Genomic DNA, 20,846 nt, shown 5'->3' with positions numbered 1-20,846 from the left:
GCTTTGGTTGTTAGGTCATCGGCCCGCCATCTGACCTTAGGCCAGTGTTCTAATTTAATAGGTTTTTGTAAGAAATTACAGAAATTGCACCCAAATTCCACCCCAAGGTACAGATCTAAAAGATCTCATTCCTAAAAAGGTTTAAGTATCATAAGGTAATACGTTTAGGACTCTAAACGTATAAACTTGATTCAATTATAAATATGGGAACGGCAGCAGGACATTAAGCATCACCACGAACAAATGGTCATTTCATGGTCATTAAAACTAAAAGATTGTTTTTGGTAAAGTTTAAAAATTACTAAAGTTAATATTAATACTTTTCAATAATTCTTATCACCTCGCGCACACGAACCTGATAGGACAACATTAGAATACATCACATCCGGTCGGCATATCGGATGCGGTGTAGTCGCACAAGTTAAATTTTTTTAACAGATCCAACGCTCAAAACGGATCCGAAAATTACGGATCCGCACATGGTCGGCACCTCACGCAGCGCTTTTGCGACTCTCCATAGGAAATGAATGACTTCCGGTTTATCGGCGGTCGTTTGTCGTGTGCAGTGTGAAGGCGGCTTGATTAACATTTAAAGACAATCAGCTAGACAACAAAGTGGGGAAAGGTAAGAAAAGCGGTATTTTCTTCTTTTACGCTGTTTTTGATTCAGGGAACCCCCTCGTTTAAAAAAAAACCTAGAAAAGAAATATTTTAGTGTAGAATAGAACATAGAGTAGAGTTTATTGATCATAAGCAGGAGGAGTTATTATTGTTAAGCCTATTCTGTACATTTCTGTTTAAGATTCTAACGGAACTGAATTAACCCGACGCAGTGTGGTGACAGTTGTATGTGAATTGTTGTTTCTAAAGTAACTGAAGCAAAGTGCTTAAGCTGATAGGTTTCTAAAGTAACTGAAACTTGTGTGTTTGTTAGAATTCTGTTAAGATTCTAAAGTAACTGAATCAGCCCGACGCAGTGTGGCAGTTGGATTATAGCTAAAGGTGTTTCTAAAGTAACTGAAACGGTGATAGTGTAAAGATCCCGACGCACCACGGCTCTGTAGAGTTTAAAGCAATAACCCGAGGTAGTGTGGTGTTGTCTGACAGACTGTAACAGTGTTTTAAACTTACGTTTTAAGTCCATGTACTGTGGTTATGTAAACGGTTAGGTTTTAACGCAAGAAACCCGACGTACTGTGGTTTTGTCCGACGTACCGTGACAGTGTTAAACTAACGTTTTAAGTCCAAAAGTGCTGTGGCTAAGAAGACTGTTTTAATATATAACAAAAAAAAAACAACGTATTAAAGGCTGAAAATGAGCAACTGCAATCTATACTAGATGATGGGATTATCTCTAAAAGAGATTACCAGATTAATGGAATACTCTGGAAAGAAGAAAAGATTAGGATGCAGAATGAAATTGCACGCCTTAAAACTAACAACAGCATGCTTAGTTCATCTGTGGAAACATTGTTCAAAGATTTAGAGGAAGCAAAGTCTGCTTGTCAATTCCCGATAAAAAATGGCACAACTGAAACTAGCATCAGCAAGACATCTGTATGTGGCATGTGGAGTCATCAAGTTCCTGATATGTTAGACAGTGATGGGAACTCAGAAAGAGATTCTCAGTCAGTCAGGAGTCTATACTCTGACTGTACAGTTAAGTTCCCCATGGCTCCAGTTCACTTGACTACAACTATGCCTGCTAATGAAGGAGCGGAGGAACCAATGACTTCTACTATGGTCAGAGGGTTTAAACCCAATGAGCTAGAAGCCGTGATTAAAAGTATTGGTAAATTTGATCCTGCCAAACAAGATCCATTTGACTCGAGCTATATGCTGACATTTACAGATTTACAGATGATGATGCGTGTGTGTTGTTAACTGTGTGTTTGCCTGACACTTTGTCTGGAGCGTTAAATCAGAAAGTCAAAACTAGAACTGCCAATAGGCTAGAGAGGAAACAGGCACTGCTTGAAGTCTTAGGTGTAATGTCAGTTGACTGGGATAAAATATCGGATGTGCACATGAGGAAAGGGGAGCATCCCATGGCATTTTCAGAGCGATTATTGGAGGCATTTAAAACTTTCAGTGGCAATCCCGACATCACACCGAATGATGTCAGTTTTAAATCTGCTTTGATTAACAATTGTGACTCACTCACCCGTTCTGCTGTGTCGATGTTTGTAACCCATCTCTCTGATTATAATGACATCATTGCTAAAATGACAGTTTTTCAACAACAATGCTAACACAATGAGATCCCATCCTGTTTCAGCAGTAGGTGTTAAAAATCTAGTCAATAAGAATAGAGCCAGCCAGGTTTCCTGGAAAAATGAGAACTACACTACTGAAGATAGAAAGGAAAGACTACTCTCTCGTAACCCTGATAACACCCCTGGTGTGTTATTCATGTGGCAAAGAGGGACATATTTTAAGGGAATGCAAATTTTCCCTTAAGAAAACAGGCCGCAAAACAGATTTAAACCAGTTACAGGCTACAGTAAACAGACTGAGAAAGGAGCTCAAAAATCTGTGTAACTCGTTGCCTGCTGTTTTTCACCAAGCCACTCAACAAATTTGGCAAAGTCAGAAAAACAAAATGCATTCTGGTTAGAATGTGCACCATCACAAATTTGAAAGTAGTGATGACGTTGTGGTAAAGAATTACCAAAATGAGGGCCCATGGTCTGCTCACTGTGAGAGACTAGGCAGAGATTCACGTCACAAGCTCTGCCACAAAAATAAAAAACAACAACCTGGTAAGAGATCATTCCACATAGATCCATTAATATCATAAAAATCTGATGGCAGTCATAAGATCCATGTAAATAGGCAAGTTTGTGTTGTATGTGTTTGTAATGTTTTTTGTGTGCTGTGTTAAAAAAAAGGGGAGGGGGGTATAAATTCATTATGTTTTCAAGTGTTTTTCAGGTCAAAAAGAAATAAAGATGTGGGGGTGGCAGATGGACTAGGATGGTGGGGATGGCAGATGGACTAGGATGGCAGCTCTCGTGACAGCATTAAAGATACAAGAGTGCCCAAAGTGCTTATCTACAATGGGTCCCTGTTCCGGTCTTGGTGAACCTTACAGCATGACCTCCAGACCCAGATGAACAGTGTAACAGGAATGTATAAGGTCTTTTTGACAACAGTGTTCCTAAGGTATCACAGTGCTGTTGCAACCAGTTCATCACCACCTCAGAGAACATCTTCAAGTAAATAATCCCAAGGATTTGTAAGGATTTGAAAAAATGTTTGAAAGGATTCTAAGCATGGACAATTTGGGAATATTACAGAAGAATGTATTAAAGAATGGACTTTAAGGACTTTTAGGTTTATCACACAGTTACCATCAGGAGAATGGCGAGGATTGGACATAGAACGCTGTGACAAAACTACATTGGTTTTATTTGCACGTTTGATGCCTTGGAAAAACAACCATTATGTGGGGCACCCCAGACTAATTATGAGGCTTGTGAAATTAATCTAACATACGTCCACAATCATTTTGAAGAGTAATAGTTCAGGAAAACATGTCACCACAGCTCTTGATCACTTTTTTTTTTATCTTTGTTAATGATAACCAAATGTTAACACTTTATCCGAGTAATGATACTTTACTTTGTATTCGGTTTGTTTAATTTCAATTTGGTTCAAAGGAAAATTACTTTCCATATGTAATTTTCACCCTACTGGCAATGTAATTGATCCAGAGGACAACTAGTCTTTGAGATGTCCCAGAATTTGATTTTGAGTTATCAAAATATATAATAATGTTATTATATAATATGTTAATGTCATTGTCATAATGCAAAGAAAGGATGACCATATTGTCAATGCTCAACAAGGTTCTTGTAGGAAAAGATAATGTTTTGACTAAACAAATGCATGCTGGTAATTTGGTTATTGCATATTATGATCTGATTTGGGATGTAACTTTCAAAACTGCAGTTTATGTATGCATCTTTCTCATTCTTTGTCAATGCATTATGTTATGGTGTATGTGTACCATATTGAGACGGCAGATTGCAGATAATTCACTGATCAATGTCGGACGTTCCCGTTGGCTGTGATGGTTTCTGAATGTCTCTACTCCAAACCCAAGTAATATTTTACATAGAACCAAATTTTAAGAAAAAAACCTGTGATAAGTTTGAATGGAGCTAAAACCAGTATGCGTGAGGTGAAGTTTCGATGATGGGTAACATTCTCTGAGGGCCAAAGGGGAACAACCTAAGGCAGGGCTTCACCGACACTGGGCACCTGCCCAAAATGGGAGGTGTGATCTGTATTAAGGAAGTGATGTGATACTTCAGGGCCAAAAGCATCAAAGGGGGGACTGTAAGAAATTACAGAAATTGCACCCAAATTCCACTCCAAGGTACACATCTAAAAGAGCTCATTCCTAAAAAGGTTTAAGTATCATAAGGTAATACGTTTAGGACTTTAAACGTATAAACTTGATTCGATTATAAATATGGGAATGGCAGCAGGACATTTTGTTACATTATTTCTTACATTTTTCAGAGTTTTTCCTCAGCTGAGAGAGACAGAGTTGTTCTATAACACCCTATTGTTTTGAGAATAGTTGAAATTAGGCAGACACAGATGAGAAGCATTTACACTATCTTCTATTAGTACTTTGGCAAGTCCCCTAGAAGTCTAGTTACAGGATCGTGTGCTCTCATTGCCACATCCCAGGTCAGATTTCTGGGCATTAAACTAACCCGGACACTGAGGGGTTAACTCTCTCTAGCGTCGGTCCCATGTCTGGATAAAATGGAAGGGTTGCATCATGAAGGGCATATGGCATAAAACCTGTGCCAAATTAATAATCCTAACAGCTCAGTGTTAACCCATTCAAATGTCCCCTTAAAACTGACTGGCTTATGGCAGCTATGTTTTAAATATAACCAATGTAGCTAATTACATACAGTGAGATGCATTAAATCAAATTTCAGCTTCTAGATTCCATTAGACATGTATTGCACCTGTAAACCCGGACTGACAAGATACATATGGCATAGCTTCATTTTTCATGGGAATAAAAATGTGCTGAAAGATACCAAATTTTATGATAACATGATCTTTGAATATAGGTGATTAAATCTGCTTATTATGCTCAGGCATGCTCAGGAGGTATTAGAGGATTTGCTTTAATGTTAGGCAAAAATGACAATATTCTTTTATACGGACTGAGATAACATCTAAAAAAAAGGTAATTTATGGCAGTTTTATTTTAAAAAGCCTATATATGGAGTTCAGCAGTTATAGTGGAATCACACTTACATATAAGATCTATGCATCTAAAGCTCTTATGGCTAATGAAATGATTACTGATCAGAAGTTTAGGGTTCTGTGTTTAACAGAAACATGGGTCAAACCAAACGAGTTTGTCACATTAAGCTTGTCCACCCGGTTCTAGTTATATACATCAGCCATGCCTAGCAGGCACGGGAGGAGGTGTCACAAATGTTCAAATGTGCAAATGGTCACAGGCAGCTCTATCACCAGCAAAGTTTGTCACCAGGTGATGAGACTACCACCAGGTGTAGGGCATCAGGATTGATGAACTAGGTTCAAAAGAAGAAGCAATCAGACTAAGAACTCGGGAGTGGCATGTATAGCTCAACAGAGGAAGAAAGGGAGAGAGAGAGAGAAATAAATAAATAAATATTAGGTATGCTTGTAATCATGTGATGGTTAAAGATAATGTACATTATGTGCAAATTGCAGAGAGGGACTCCAGCAAGACTATCTATGACAGCATAACTAAAAGGGCTTCCTAACCACTCCACAGTCCAAACATAAGCGACTTGGGAGGGTGGTGGGTGACAGCATCCAAACACCCCAGTTCACCAAATACTCTATGCCCATGAACCCTACAGATCTTCTCCTTTACTTAAGAAAAGCTATTCATAAAAAAAGCTAGACTAAACAAATGTGTTTTCAGCCTGTACTTAAACACTGAGTCTGTGTCTGAGTCCAGAACTCTAATTGGAAGGCTGTGCCATAACTGCAGGGCTCTGTAAGAAAAAGCTCTGCCCCTGCTGTTGTCTTTACTGCTTGAAGTACTACCAATTAGTCTGCACCTTTTGATTGATGTAGATGTGATGGAGCATTAAAAAAAATTATACCTCAGGTACTGTGGTACGAGACCATTCAGTGCTTTATAGGTCAGTAATAGTATTTTATAATAAATTCAAAATTTTACTTAAAGCCAATGCACCATAGGTAAGATAGGAGTGATGTATTCATATATTCTGGTTCTAGTTAGGACTGCTGCTTCTGCATTCTGGACTAACTGGAGCTTGTTTATGGTCCTACTGTAACATCCAGACAGTAAAACATTGCAATAGTCCAACTTAGAGGTAAGAAATTCATGAATTAGTGTTTCTGCATCATGTATTGACATCATATTTCTTTTTCTATTTTATATATCATAGCAATATTTCTGAGATGAAAGGAGTGTACCCTAGTGATATCTATGTGAGCTTTAAATGAAAGAATGGTGTCAATAATCAGACCGAGGTCTTTTAATGCTGCACATGATGAAATAGATAGACCATCAAGCTTCTGGCTGCCTGTTGTCCTAGTACTAAGCACTTCTGTCTTGTCAGTGTTAAGCAGGAGGAAGCATACACTGTCTAATGTCCTTTTACTCATTCTTCAGTCTTAATAAGCTGGGGTCTCTGATCTGACTTAGCTGAAACATATAGCTGTGTATCATCAGCATAACAGTGAAAGCTACTGTAATACCATGTTTACAAATAATTGCACCAAGGGTAAGCATATATAGGGAAAAAAGCAGTGGGCTTTAACAAATGTTTAAAAACATCAAGTAGAATAGCATGGTCAATGGTGTCAAAAGCTGAACTAAGATCAGTTAACATCAGCAAGGAGACACAGTCTAAGTGCTGATCAGAAACAGTAATATTGTTATCTACAACATTATCTATTAAAACAATATTTGGTATTAAATTACTGGTTTGGGGGGCACGGTGGCTTAGTGGTTAGCACGTTCGCCTCACACCTCCAGGGTCGGGGTTCAATTCCCGCCTCCACCTTGTGTGTGTGGAGTTTGCATGTTCTCCCCATGCCTCGGGGGTTTCCTCTGGGTACTCCGGTTTCCTCCCCCGGTCCAAAGACATGCATGGTAGGTTGATTGGCATCTCTGGAAAATTGTCCCTAGTGTGTGATTGCGTGAGTGTATGTGTGTGCCCTGCGATGGGTTGGCACTCAGTCCAGGGTGTATCCTGCCTTGATGCCCAATGACGACTGAGATAGGCACAGGCTCCCCGTGACCCGAGGTAGTTCGGATAAGCGGTAGAAAATGAATGAATGAATGAATTACTGGTTTGTGTTTTCTGCCTATCAATTTTTGCACTGAAATAATTCATGAAGTCATTGCTGCTGCAAATAGACGGTGCGCGCTTTGCTACAGTGTTTTTATTCCTATTTAATTTTGCTACAGTATTAAAGAAATATTATGATTATTTTTGTTATCTTCAATTAGGCTGGAAATAACTTGAGTTGATGCGATTTACTTTTTAATTTCCTAGTTGAATGTTTGTGCGTGGTCATTTTACTACAGTGCAAGTTTTTTCTCTTTAATTTTTTTTCCTTTTAAGTGGTGCTAGTGTGTAATGACACTGACTCCTAATCAGTCACCTGATCTAGTTCTGTGGGGTCAGACAGTGTATGATAATTCTGGGAGACTGTTTGTAAATCTCTCTGGAGTAGCAGACATACATGTGCGTTTAACAGGGTGATGTGGCAAATTGCAAATATTGTGTCCAAGACATTTTAAAGGAAAATAGTGTGACTATACTTTCTATATTTAATCCAAAGGTTAGAATAAGATCAAGCTTGCAAACTCCATTTACATTTAAACAGTATGGCAGCCACACATAAGTAAATTTCATGGAGGCAGATTACTCAGATAGTTGTAATTCATGTTGGTGATATGGATTTGAACCAACTTGAAAGACATGCTCAATATTAGGATCTAAGGACATCTCCATAGGTTGTGACATCACTGATTGAGGGTGGTGCCCTTAAGTTAAGGGTTAAGGTTAAGGCTTAACAGATGGTTTTCAGAAACCAAAAGTCCAGTTAAGATGAGATTTAGTAAGCTGCATCAAACTGTTCATCTCTAACTGGGTTTTTAATCCCACAAAAATATGGCGACATTTAGCCAATATCAGGCTTTCAGGGGTTGGAGATGTCACGCTTGCCTGTCTTCAAAACTTGAGAGCCCTGAGTACATTATGTAAAACGCAGTTCATTCAATAGATTTTAGGGGATGGTTTCTCTTTCAATAAAACCAATCAATTTAAATATGCAAATCCATGAAAAGATGTTTACTATTGACATAAATGAACTACTATCACAAAATGTAAAAAGTATATTTGCCATCACTTACCCCATCTTGGATTTTTACTTCCGGCGGCGGCCATTTTATGTGACCAGGCATTATATAAAGACTTGCTTTGTCTCTGCCTGTTCCTGAACCCCTGATTTCTGTTTGCCCTGCAACACTTCTAGTTTCAGTTCCTGCCTGCCCTCTACTGCTCTGTTTTTCGGTTTGGGATTTTTGGACTGTTTATGACCTTGGTTTCTGCCTGCTCTGCATTGCCCTGTTTGTTTGATTATTGAATTACTGACTGTTTCTGCCTGCTCTGCATTGCCCCTTTTGCCCCTTTTATTGAACTGTCTGTTATATCAAACTGTGTCTCCGCTGTTTTAATCCAGCTCATATTAAAGACTCTTAATTTTAAATCTGAATAAGATATGAATAATAATTTGAAAGCATTTGGGTCCTCGTCTGACATCCCTGACAATATTGATCTATGGTTAAAGACAGCATCACAGGTAGGTAATTTAAGGTACATTCTATATGCATCTGTTACTTATTATAAAATATACTCTTGTCTTTGAGTTAGTAGACATCCATGACATGACCTTGGTGGATCAGGCAGCTTGGGAATGGGAGTTGTGGTGAAAGCTGTCTGGAGCTAAGTCAGCTGTATGATTTCATGGCAGGCACTTGGGATCTCCTCAGAGCATCTGCATTAGGGGTGAGTGATGGAGTAGATGCACAAGTAGAGGTTTGCAAATCCATGGAACTGCTGCAGGTCTAGTCCATGGTGTGGGCCAATTGGTGACAGCAGCTACCTTTGACTCGTCCATGGAAACTCCATCAAGGCTGATTACCTAGTCCATGAATGAGAAGTGTGCATTGGTGATACTTGTATTTCTCCCACTTCATTTACAACTAGTGCTGCAGGAGGCACTGGAGGACCTATATGACATGAGGCAGACATGAGTTTATAGGATGTGGATTAGATAAGGATGCCATCAGCATAGGCAATAATGTATTGACATTGATCAGGCACTAAAAACACTGGCACTGGCTGCAGGGACTAAGTGCAGGGGATACCAGTACCTGAAAGCGCATTGATTTAGCCCCAATGGTCAACACAAGGTCTAATGTCATCCCTTTTTTCCTCTCAAAGAAGAAGCCAGCCATCATGGGGATGTGAATGACCATATATATCTTTGTAGCACCTCTTGCCTCCTACAAATGGAGCTTCACAACCCCCAAATCTTCTGGTCAAGCAAGCAAATCACCCTCTGGACCTGAGACAATAGTTTAACTTTTAGTTTAGCTCAGGGAATAGTAAAGACTTTTGCAGGCACTAAGATTTCCAACTAACAAATTTGACAAGCTGAATGTTTGCGGTAATGAGTGTTTATATTGTACCTTAGATGGTGATTAGCTGGATATAGGCTTGTATATTATTGACTGTGACAAATTATTTTTTGTGACAGAAAGGGAAAAATGGCAATACAAAATTATTAACGAAATATGTCTCTAGAGTTAGTTCATACTAAGAATGGTGAACTAAATAAAACAAAACAAAGTGAGCAGTTGTTCTGTGAGTAGAAATGTTTCGTCAACAATGTTCCGAATGGTTCAAGTTGACAGAAAGGCTACAGAAACTCACATTACTACTCTGTACAATTGTGGTGAGCTGAAAAAGAATATCAGAAAAACATGTTGGGCTACAACAGCAGAAGACTCCATTGGGTATCACTTCTGTCACAGGCTAACCAGATTGAAAAAACATTGCTGCTTTTTTTTTTTAATTTCTGGACTGAACCTGCCTTGTGTAAACAGCCCAGGCTTGTGGATGTGCTGCAATGAGTGGGGAATATTTTTATGTCACACACTGGACATTCCTTCATTCATTTTCTACCGCTTATCCGAACTACCTCGGGTCACGGGGAGCCTGTGCCTATCTCAGGCGTCATCGGGCATCAAGGCAGGATACACCCTGGACGGAGTGCCAACCCATCGCAGGGCACACACACACACACTCTCATTCACTCACGCAATCACACACTACGGACAATTTACCAGAGATGCCAATCAACCTACTATGCATGTCTTTGGACCGGGGGAGGAAAACGGAGTACCCGGAGGAAACCCCCGAGGCACGGGGAGAACATGCAAACTCCACACACACAAGGCGGAGGCGGGAATCGAACCCCGACCCTGGAGGTGTGAGGCGAACGTGCTAACCACTAAGCCACCGTGCCCCCCACACTGGACATAATAATACTAATAAATTATTGCTTGAATATTTGTATTCAAGTATTCATGCTTCCATTCATGGCCACAATAAGCGTCACATGCATCACTTAATGGCTACTTTACCCATAGTACCAAGTGGCCAGTTTGAGTAAGATTGTATCAGATCGTAGCAGTGGTCCCTCTCTAAACCTATTATTTAAGTTTCAAGCCTGTTACATTTCAGCTTGAAATTTCAGCTTGGTCAGCTTCGCAGATTTTGAGAAACATAATAATATACGCAATCATTAGATTTTTTTCTTCTGTTTTACATCTTATGCAAACTGAGTACTGAGAAATCAATACTGTGTAGATATGGCAAAAATCCTAGGACTACTTTAAATATAATATCTATCCAAACAAAATTGGGAAAAAATATTTTTGGCTTTACTGTTTTCAAGATGTAGGCTAAAAGATAAATGCATGTGCTATACTGCCACTCTTAAGGATGATTTGGCACACTTGCCTGCAATCAGGCACCTGTTGACTATTTGTATGACTTTTTTTTAACTGTATAAATGCTTAATATTTATAGTATAGTTCCAAACAGAAGCAAATCTTAGGTAAAAGACAGCTCAATTGTAATTAGCCAAAAGGAACCTAACAGGCTCTTGGCCCATGTGGAAGATCACTCAAGCCAATATTTGGCCTGATATGTTATCTACAGTAGTGGTAAAAGCATGATGTCGTATGAATATTTGGATGTCTGGTCAGGACCTCTTATTAGGGTTAGGGTTAAAGAATAGATTTTTGATATGACAATGACATAAGACATAGCCAATAGAAAGGAGTCCTGACTCTGGGACAAATCTTAGAATGGAATACTCCATTCTGAAATCCAGATGTTCCAAACATTTACCATTATACCTAAAAGGCTATCATTACTACCAAGATGCTTCGATATGGCACAGAGAATTAGTTTTTTTCTCTATTGTTTAATAATTTACACTTTGTAAAACCTGTTTATACTTTTCATTATGGAGTTTTTTTTGTAGAATAAATCAATTTATATTTAATAAATAAATTATAGACAAGCGATGGTGAAAAATGAAAAAGGGTCTAAAATGAAAGGGTCTAAATATGTTCTGAGGACACTAAGAAAGTACTGAGAAAAGAACACACACCTATAATAAAGGTCAGTGCACAGCTGTTTGGAAAGTCAATACATTTATGTAAAATAATTTCAGTAATATTTCTCGAATGAAGTTCAAGTTCATTCGAGTATTCATTTTAACATTTTCATGAAGAGCATAAATTCAATTTAAGGATTTCCAAAATGTTTAATATATTAAACATGTATACTTTACAAAAGAAAACAATAAATCACCACCTGTGAAACAAAGCTTTTTTTACTTAGGAGAAATAAAGAACTTTGATATATCAAGTAAACAAGCACAGTAATTTGAGGAGCTGCATTAATTCAACATATACTCTACAATGTAACTTGAGAACTATTCTATGACTGAACATATTCAGAATCAATACTGCATAATGAAACATTTTCCATTACTGTTAATTACAATGCACTTCACACTGTGGTGTTTGGTTGAAAGACACCAGACAGAGCACTTTGTAAGTAGAGCAGTTTGTAAACAAATGCAAATATGGGAATAAAAAAATGACAAAAATAAACTATTTAACTTAAGGTATAGCATCATTTGATGACATTTTTAAATTTGTACAATTAAGTTGCCAGCAATGTGAAACATACAGCAGCTGGCGTCTTCATTTAAATTTCTCATTGTTGAATTATTTGAACTACAAAAGTCTTGATTGGGTTATCTGTTTTTGCTCTGCTGAAGAAAATTAGGAGTTTGCGAGGACTGAGCAGTGGGGGTAAGGGCTTTGTCCGGTATGTGCATGGAGATTGCTGCCATTTTGAAAAGCATTGGTGCGGTTTAGAGGAGAGGATTGTTGTGTGAAGTTATGAATAGGAGAGGAAATCGATTCTACAGCACTTCCATCGGAAGAATTGTGGCAGGTGCACTGTCCTCTTTGAAGGTAGCGAATGCACTTCTTTTTTCTCCTAGGAACAGTCAAGAGAGTTGTCTGTGAATAAAATGTGGATGTAAAATGTCACAAAAATGTATACTCCATGAGAAAAAAAAACCTTTATAAAACATGAGTTATAAGATACACTGTATGGCCAAAAGTACATGGACTGTTTGGTTGGGCACAGATGTGTGAGATATCCTGGTACATAACAGTCATTCCAATTCATCTCAAATGTGTTGAGGTTAGGGTTCTATGCAGACCATGGAGTAATTCCACAACAACCTTAGCAAATCTTGTCTTAACGTATCTAACTTTCATCCTGAAAGTGGTTTGGGCTAGGCCACTTAGACTAATTTCCTGAAAGGAAAATTTAATGCTACAACACACAAAGACATTTTGACATTCAAATGCTTAAAACATTCAGGAGGACCCTCATATGTCTGATATGGTCAAGCATCCACAGACTTTTGCACATATAGTGAGCATGATGTACTTAAAAATTAATCTTGCTGACTATACACACTTGCTTTCTAACTTTGTTGTGATGGGATCAAAACAATATTATCAAATGGTCAGAAACTCTTGAAGCCTGTTGTTTATATTGTAGCATAACTCTAACAACAACAAAAAAAAAATCTTTTAAAATAATTATAGGGTTGATTACAAGGCTGCAGCCATTGGTTCATACATACTATCTTCATGTAACATTTACACACATTAAATAGTTTATTAGATGTACCTAATTTGTAGCTACACTCATTGGCTGTTTTTTTTTAAATCAGGCACAATAGGAGCACTAGTGGTCAAAAGACTACATCAAATAATGACATAAATCTAGGGAAATAGCCCCTTATAAAGTTTCATCTCTGAAAATCTCATCTGGAATTGATTGAGGATTAAGGAAAGATCTCTCAGAGAACTTGAACACCACTCTGACACATTTATGGAATTTGGCAGACATCCTTATCCAGAGTGACTTTAATTTTTATCTCTTTTTAGACAACTAAGGTTTAAGGGCCTTGTTCAGGGACTCAGAGGAGGTTGCTTGGTGATTCAAACTTGCAACCTTCTGAACAGTAGTTCAACACCTTAGCCACGAGCCTACCACATCCCCACATACATAGAACAGACTCTGTCCAAACAGCCCTGAGGTTGTTGACAAAGCCCTGGGGTTTAAGTAGCAATTTGTGCAGGTGCCATACGTCAGCACTGTGTGATAAACCATCAAATAAGGCAGAAGCTGAATCCACAGAACCATAAATCCAAAATTGCCGGTCAGAGCAACATGAGAGAGGCAGGCAAAATACAAAAAAAAGAAAGACAGCCAGCATGGAAAAGGTAGAGAAACAGAAGAAAAAAATTCTGGAAAACCAGAAAACAGCATTGACGAAAGAGCAATAGAAAAGTCTTGGTAGAGCAGTAGTACTGACAAATCTTTGCAAAGAATATGTGGCATGAGTGTCATATAAATGTCTGACAGGCGGAATTAACATCGCAACCCGAAGTGATCAGAATTCTGACAAGGGCTCCCTCTAACTGGTCCAAGGGGGAATGATGGGTAAAGCTGTACCACTTACTTTTAAAGTTCACTCACTCTCACTCATTTTCTACCGCTTATCCGAACTACCTCGGGTCACGGGGAGCCTGTGCCTATCTCAGGCGTCATTGGGCATCAAGGCAGGATACACCCTGGACGGAGTGCCAACCCATCGCAGGGCACACACACTACTTTTAAACTACAATTAACCACACTAATGATGGACACAGATTTGCCTAAGAAGTCAACTGCAACCTTACAGTTGTAAATACATTATTTTTTCAATCAAAAGGTTTTCACCATATTTTATATGTGGTGTGGAAGACCAAAATTTGGAATCGGGTGTTGTGGTTAAAGATTAGGCACTACATTTGAGAAGCGGTTCAAATTTCTTCAAATTTCTGACACAGGTTAGTTGTCTTTCTGTAAAATTCAAAAAGATTTGTGTGAAAAACATACTTTGTCTTTTTTATGAGAATTTGCATTTCTGTTAGTAAGCAGGTCTGAGCTATTATATACTGAGCCTTTGTTCCTATTTGGATGAACAAGTTATTTCATTTGTTTTATGAATTTCATTCATGTAAGTAATACAAACGTAATGCTGGGTAAGACAGGAACAATGGATGTGATCATGGAGTAGAGAAGATTTCTTGGCTTGTTCTGTGGGACATAAGAATTTTACATAAAACTTCATCATTAGAAGCCATTTCCCAAAAATCATCCAGCAGCAATCCGACATGCCGTCTATACCCATCCAGAGCAACACTGATTCTGTCTGGCTGCAAAACAAGCCTAACACAAGGCAGATACACCTGTAAGAATGACATGCCAAGCAGTTTTTGAAACACAACAGATTAACAAAAAAAATCGAATAGTGAAGGACAGAATCATTCCAAGAATCTTAGACCTGCTCCTCATGTACATTATAGACTGTAACTGTAACGCAACTAAGTAGCTTGCTGAAACTTCTAAAATTAGAAAATATGAAGAATAAAAATATGAAGAACTGTCCATGCATTATTAAAACCTACAAGTATAGCAATCGTAAATGGTGCTATTTACGTTATTGTAACTATTCAAAGTACATGGACACCAGAGACAGCAGTGTTCATGTATACAACTGCCAGATGCTGTTACAGATCAGTAATCATGCAACAACAGACCTGCATGATGATATGCTGGAGAAGCTTCTTGTCCTTGGCTTACTGCCTAATGCTGAAGCAACCCAGAAAAAAGGGGGGGCTGCCATTAACCCCGACGGGCAGACCTTGTTTAGTGCCAACAGAAATGCAGCTCGGTGCAATAGGGCTTGAGGTGGTACCTGGCTTGAGATGTTACGGAGGTACTATGTGAGCCCTATGGGGTCATTCACAATCTGCAGAATGCTCACAGACTGTTTATTATCACCTGTTACGTCCAAGAACGTATGTTTTTTTTTTTGTGTGTTTTTCCTCTTTCTTCCTGTTTCCTCTTGTTTAAGCTAGTTAGGGAGTCAGTTTAGTAATTATTGTAAATTTTGTTTTCTTTTCTTTTGTAGTTTAGTTAGTTTCCTTCTAATAGTTAGAGGGTTTATGTTTGTTATTTTGGCCTTGCCCCCTCTTGAAGCCCACATTTGTACAATAAAAGAGCTTGTTTTTGATATTTGCATTTTTGGTCTTTGTTAAAAGCCCTGGGGTTGGGAATTGAACCTTGCTGCCTCTACAGATCACACCCTTTTTATTCTGTTACTCGTTCCCCCAACCCTAGACTAGCTGGGGACGTAACATCACCAGAGATTTAAATCTTGCAAATCTCAATTCAGTGCTCCCTACATTCCAACAACATGTGAACTTTGCAACAAGAGGGGTGAACATGCTGGATTTACACAAACATCCCCAGTGCATACCATACAGAACCCCGCCCCCACCTCGGCTACTCAGACAACATCTCTGTTACGCAAATTCCATCATACAGGCCACTTGTCAGACGCTCTAAACCAGTTCTGAAGCAGGTGAAACCCTGGACAGCAGGAGCCACCTCTGCTCTTTAGGACTGTTTTGAATGCACTCACTGGAACATGTTCAGGGAGGCTCCAACCAACTCGCTGTTGAGTCTGAGTAGCCAAAGTGGGGGCGGGGCTCTGTTCCACGGATGATGCCATTGCTGTGGCCCTTCATTTAGGCCTAAAGACACTTACGTACAAATGCTGTTCATAAACTTTAGTTCAGCATTCAACACAATCATCCATCAGCACCTGATTGAGAAGCTGAGCCTGCTGGGACTGAACACCTCCCTCTGCAACTGGATCCTGGACTTCCTGAGGGAGACCTCATTCAGACCAAATCAGGAACAGCATCTCCAGCACCACCACACTGAGCACTGGAGCTCCTTAGGGCTGCGGGCTCAGCCCACTGCTGTTCAACTTGCTGACTCACGACTGTGCAGCAATGCACAGATCGAACCATATCATCAAGATTGCAGATGACACGATCATGGTGGGACTTATCAGCAATAACAATGAGTCAGCATACAGAGAGGAGGTGCAACATCTAACTGCCTGGTGTAGAGCCAACAACCTGTCTCTGAATGTTGATAAAACTAAAGAGATGTTTTTTTTTTACTTCAGGAGAGCACAGAGTGACCACTCTGCTGAGCGTCGATGGATCATCTGTAGAGATACTGTATTGCATATTTCAGTCGATTGCTGTTTTGCACAATACATTACAATACGTCATGTAGCTGCTGCTATAATACTAATGTGTTCATTCCAGTATTTCTGCACCTGCAATATGAAACATTCAGTATTTACACTGGTCGGCACTGGTATTGTCTTTTGTTTACTGTCTTTTATTTTTATTTCTTGTCTTTTGTCTTGCACTGTTTGCACCAGGCTGCACAGATGCACTTTATGAAGCTAGGACTACTTACTTAAGTTCTTAGCTCCGTGTTTTATGTATCGCCATGGTCCTGGAGAAATGTTGTCTCATTTTACTGTGAACTGCAACAGCTATATATGGTTGAAATGACAATAAAAGCTTCTTGACTTGACTTCAGATGATTTAGCATCATAGGTTGGTGGGGGCCCAACACCCTTTCACCTTCTATACTCTTCACAAGAACCAGAACTGCCAACAGGTTGAACTCCCATCAGGCACACTGGACACTATACACCAAGAACACCAAGAATTCCCTGTCTCAAGTATACCCAATTCCCCCTTGTGAAATCATGGCAGAATGTATCCTGCCTGAGTCCCACTTTGTAAGGCCCTGAATTGGGTCCTAGACAGAGAGTTTTACAATGCAGGAGAGATAATATATAATAAATGTATTTCTCCATTTGTGCCTGTACCTGGCATCTTGACATTTATAAGATACACATGTAGATATTTAGACATGTTTGAGCAGAGAAAACACTAAAATATTTAGAGTATGTGACTCCCAACAGTGAAATTACAATTTATTGGCTATAATTACTTAGATGCTTTAAAGATTTACAAAAAATGAGTGCCAAAGTTTCAAGGAAAAGAACGTCCTGTTTATAAAGTTATGATCAGCATGTTCTAGGATACTAAGGCATTTAGGCACTAAAGCATGTAATTTTGTTGTTGAGCTGGTTAACATGCATCTTATTTACAAATATATTATATGTTTTTTTATAACTTTAAACCAGGGTTTTTTCATTACATCTATTTATTTTAAAACAGTATTTACCCAAACATACCACTGTGTGCTCTAATGTTAGTAGAGGACACCATGCAAAGCAGCATACAGCAGCAACAGACAGACAGAGAAGGAAAGATGGACACATTTTAGGATGGCAGAAAAGGAGTGTTACACACCTGCAGGGGTCACACCAATCCATTTGTTGATTGAGGCCAAAACGAGCTCGGCATTTCTTAAGTAAGCCAGGGCCTGAGTGCAACCAGCAAGCAGGCACACATAGAACAGAAAGGAGCAAAAGGAAGATTGGAAGAAAGGGAGAGGGAGAAGACATGGGCAGAGTCCATTGTTAACACACAGAAATGCAAAAAAAAAAAAAAATTGTTAGAACCGAAAGTTCCAAAAAAAAAATCCATGCAAAGAGAAATTTCCTATTAAAACTGGTTACTTTATTTTACATACTGTATATATTTTCTGTGTTCTAGGTCAGGAAATATAAATTCTGTTTGTAGGATCTTAGGGCCTTTTTACACCTGGTCACTTCATGTGTTCTGATCCGATAGCTATCTGATTTGTTAAAACTGTTCCATTTACATTAGGCCACATAAATGCGTCTTGGCGAATCGGATATCAATCCGATCTTTCTACTCCCGCCCAAAATACAAATATATTTTACCTCATTTCCGGGGTAATTGAAATGGAACACATGCGGTTGCTATAAAAAACAGCATTTACTGTTTGCTGCATTTTCGCTGGCGGCAGCAGTGCACCCAACGAGACACCTGGGTGAAAGATCGGAGCCAGCACTGGTGGGAAAACATGTTTCTTTCTGGCGCGATGCACGACTCGCGAGTCACCTGCGAGTGACGTACTTCCGTTTGGGAGGAGTATAGCGCTGATGTATGTGGCTTGAACAACTACATGCATTTACACCTGTCCAGTTTCAACTGAAATGCGTCCCAGACCACCTCCTGAAGTGGTTTGAGCGATCGGATTTATATCCGTCTCGAAACCGTTTCGGAGGGCATTTACACCTGGTCTTTTTACAATCGGATAGCTATCGGATCACAGAAAACGCATGAAGTGACCAGGTGTAAAAACCCCCTTAGTTAGGGTCTAAATCAGTAATGGGTTGTTCAAAAAGCATATATATGTGTGATGGTCAGGTGCCCACATCTTTCAGCCATATAGTGTAGATGTTTCTAAATTTTTTTAAATGTCATGATTTGCCTGACATTGCATCAGATTGCTGAAGTCAATGGAATTTTCCAGAATATATTTTATAAAGAAAGAAGATATGTAAACATAACCAAGGTTGTACCTGTGGCAGAATCTTGCTGCTGCTTGTCTCTTTTTCTTCTCTTCTTTTTGCCCTGTCAATGATTGCATACATGTGTAACCATTTGTTAAAGACATCCGTACAGAGAAAACCAAGATAACCATTTCTCTTGTCATAGTTAAACTATGTTCATTTGTTGTGTTTATTCAGGTTTGCCTTTTTCATTTTTCATATTCTTTAATTAATGCTAATATTAGAATATTACTGATTTTCACTGATTTTTTGCAATGTATTTTTAGGCCCTGACCTAGTAAACTAATATGAGGATGTATTTTGTAAATTTTGTAAACATAAGCAATAAGCAATTATATCATAACTTTATATTCTATATAAAATACAGTAATCCATGTTAATTATATTATTTGAAGGTGATCAAATCAAGGGTTACATTAGTTAGTGTTATTCATACATTTACACACATAGAAGCATTAGTAGGGTTTGAATATTTTTCTGAATTGACAGGATTTTCATGAATAGTTTAATGAACAAGAAGTTCTTTAGCAACAATGAGCTTACTAATAAATCTGTTCATATCCAGCTTGTTAAATGAGGCTCAGTGTTTGTGTCACTGGTTTACAAATTGTTCCATTTATATTGGCAATTTTTACAATCTATCAATTTGATATAAGGATATATCTAGTCATTTCTATTATTAAAACAATTATGGACTGATGAGTGAAAGCTTTGCATTTCACAAAGTTGTACAGCAAAACGGTATGGGTGTACTTTTATTATCCAGTGTTCAGAAGGTTGTTCATAAAGTGGCATTCATATATATATGGGAATACAGAGGCTAGAATGATATGTGGAGCAAGCAGAATGCTTTATATTTCCCAAAGAGAAATTGAGTTGGCTTAAAATTGAGCGGATATCATATTCATGGCTCCACATCCCCTCTACTTGGCCTACACAGTGACAAAGTAACAAAAGAAATCTAATAGCAATTAGTTGGATTCAAATATTTTTAACACATGACACAAAGTTAACATATATCAGAGATGCATTAGTGAGACCAGTTGAACAAATTTTAATTCAACTGTCTAAGTATAGAAAACATTATTGCAACTAACTCAACTCAAAAAGCAGCATAGCAGAAAATATACAACTGTTTGTACAGATCTGTGCTTTGTTTGTTTACTTTGCCACGTCTTTTGTTTTGATTCACGTCTTGATGCACAGTGACAGGTTTGTGTTGGGATTGTTTTCACTTGTTTTCAGATTTATCCATGAGTTGTCCTTATTTAAACCCTCGTGTGGTGCACCATTGGGGCAATATGTAAGTGTTTTCTTTTTGCCGAACCAAGTTCGTTGTTCTTGCATAGCCACAGCTTGTTAGATGTTTAGCCTGTGTATTTTTACCATGCCTTCTGTTTCCTGGTTACCCTGTTCTTGCCCTAGCCCAGTATAATCCGTTTTTGTTGATTATCTGATTTTTGCCTGTTTTTCAGTGTAGATTTTGCCTTGTGTTTTGAACTGTTTGTTTACATTAAAACTTGTTCCACCTACACTTCCATATGCCTCCGTGTTTCAACCGGTCACATGGCGGACCAACCTCTGTGAGTCTGCCATGTGATAATAGTGTAAGAACACGCAATTAAGGTAAATACATAAGTAATGCAAATTTGAACTTGTTCAGAATATGCTTTTCAAGTTTGCTTGTTTGTGGTCATGCATATGGCATGGAGCTAAGGTCAGAT

General features: G+C 38.6%; 1 protein-coding gene across 9 annotated transcripts in view; it reads right to left on the bottom strand.

Moving 5' to 3' along the window:
• Nucleotides 1-11,899: 11,899 nt before the first annotated feature.
• Nucleotides 11,900-20,846, bottom strand: part of tcf7 (transcription factor 7) — a 58,684-nt gene continuing 49,737 nt past the window's right edge. For 4 of the 9 annotated variants that reach the window (XM_060891785.1, XM_060891782.1, XM_060891784.1 and 1 more), the window contains 2 exons: nucleotides 19,132-19,183; nucleotides 17,797-18,062 (listed from right to left, as the gene is read on the bottom strand). In XM_060891785.1, coding sequence (XP_060747768.1) covers nucleotides 17,812-18,062; nucleotides 19,132-19,183 — 303 coding nt within the window. In that variant the 3' untranslated portion in view covers nucleotides 17,797-17,811. Of the gene's footprint in view, nucleotides 12,689-17,796; nucleotides 18,063-19,131; nucleotides 19,184-20,846 lie in introns of those variants that run through there. The other 5 variants (XM_060891786.1, XM_060891787.1, XR_009649833.1 and 2 more) reach the window with 5 other exon arrangements.

This window comes from Tachysurus vachellii, chromosome 17, assembly GCF_030014155.1.
Source record: "Tachysurus vachellii isolate PV-2020 chromosome 17, HZAU_Pvac_v1, whole genome shotgun sequence".
NCBI lineage: Eukaryota > Metazoa > Chordata > Actinopteri > Siluriformes > Bagridae > Tachysurus > Tachysurus vachellii.
This window is presented reverse-complemented; position numbering and strand designations above follow the sequence as displayed.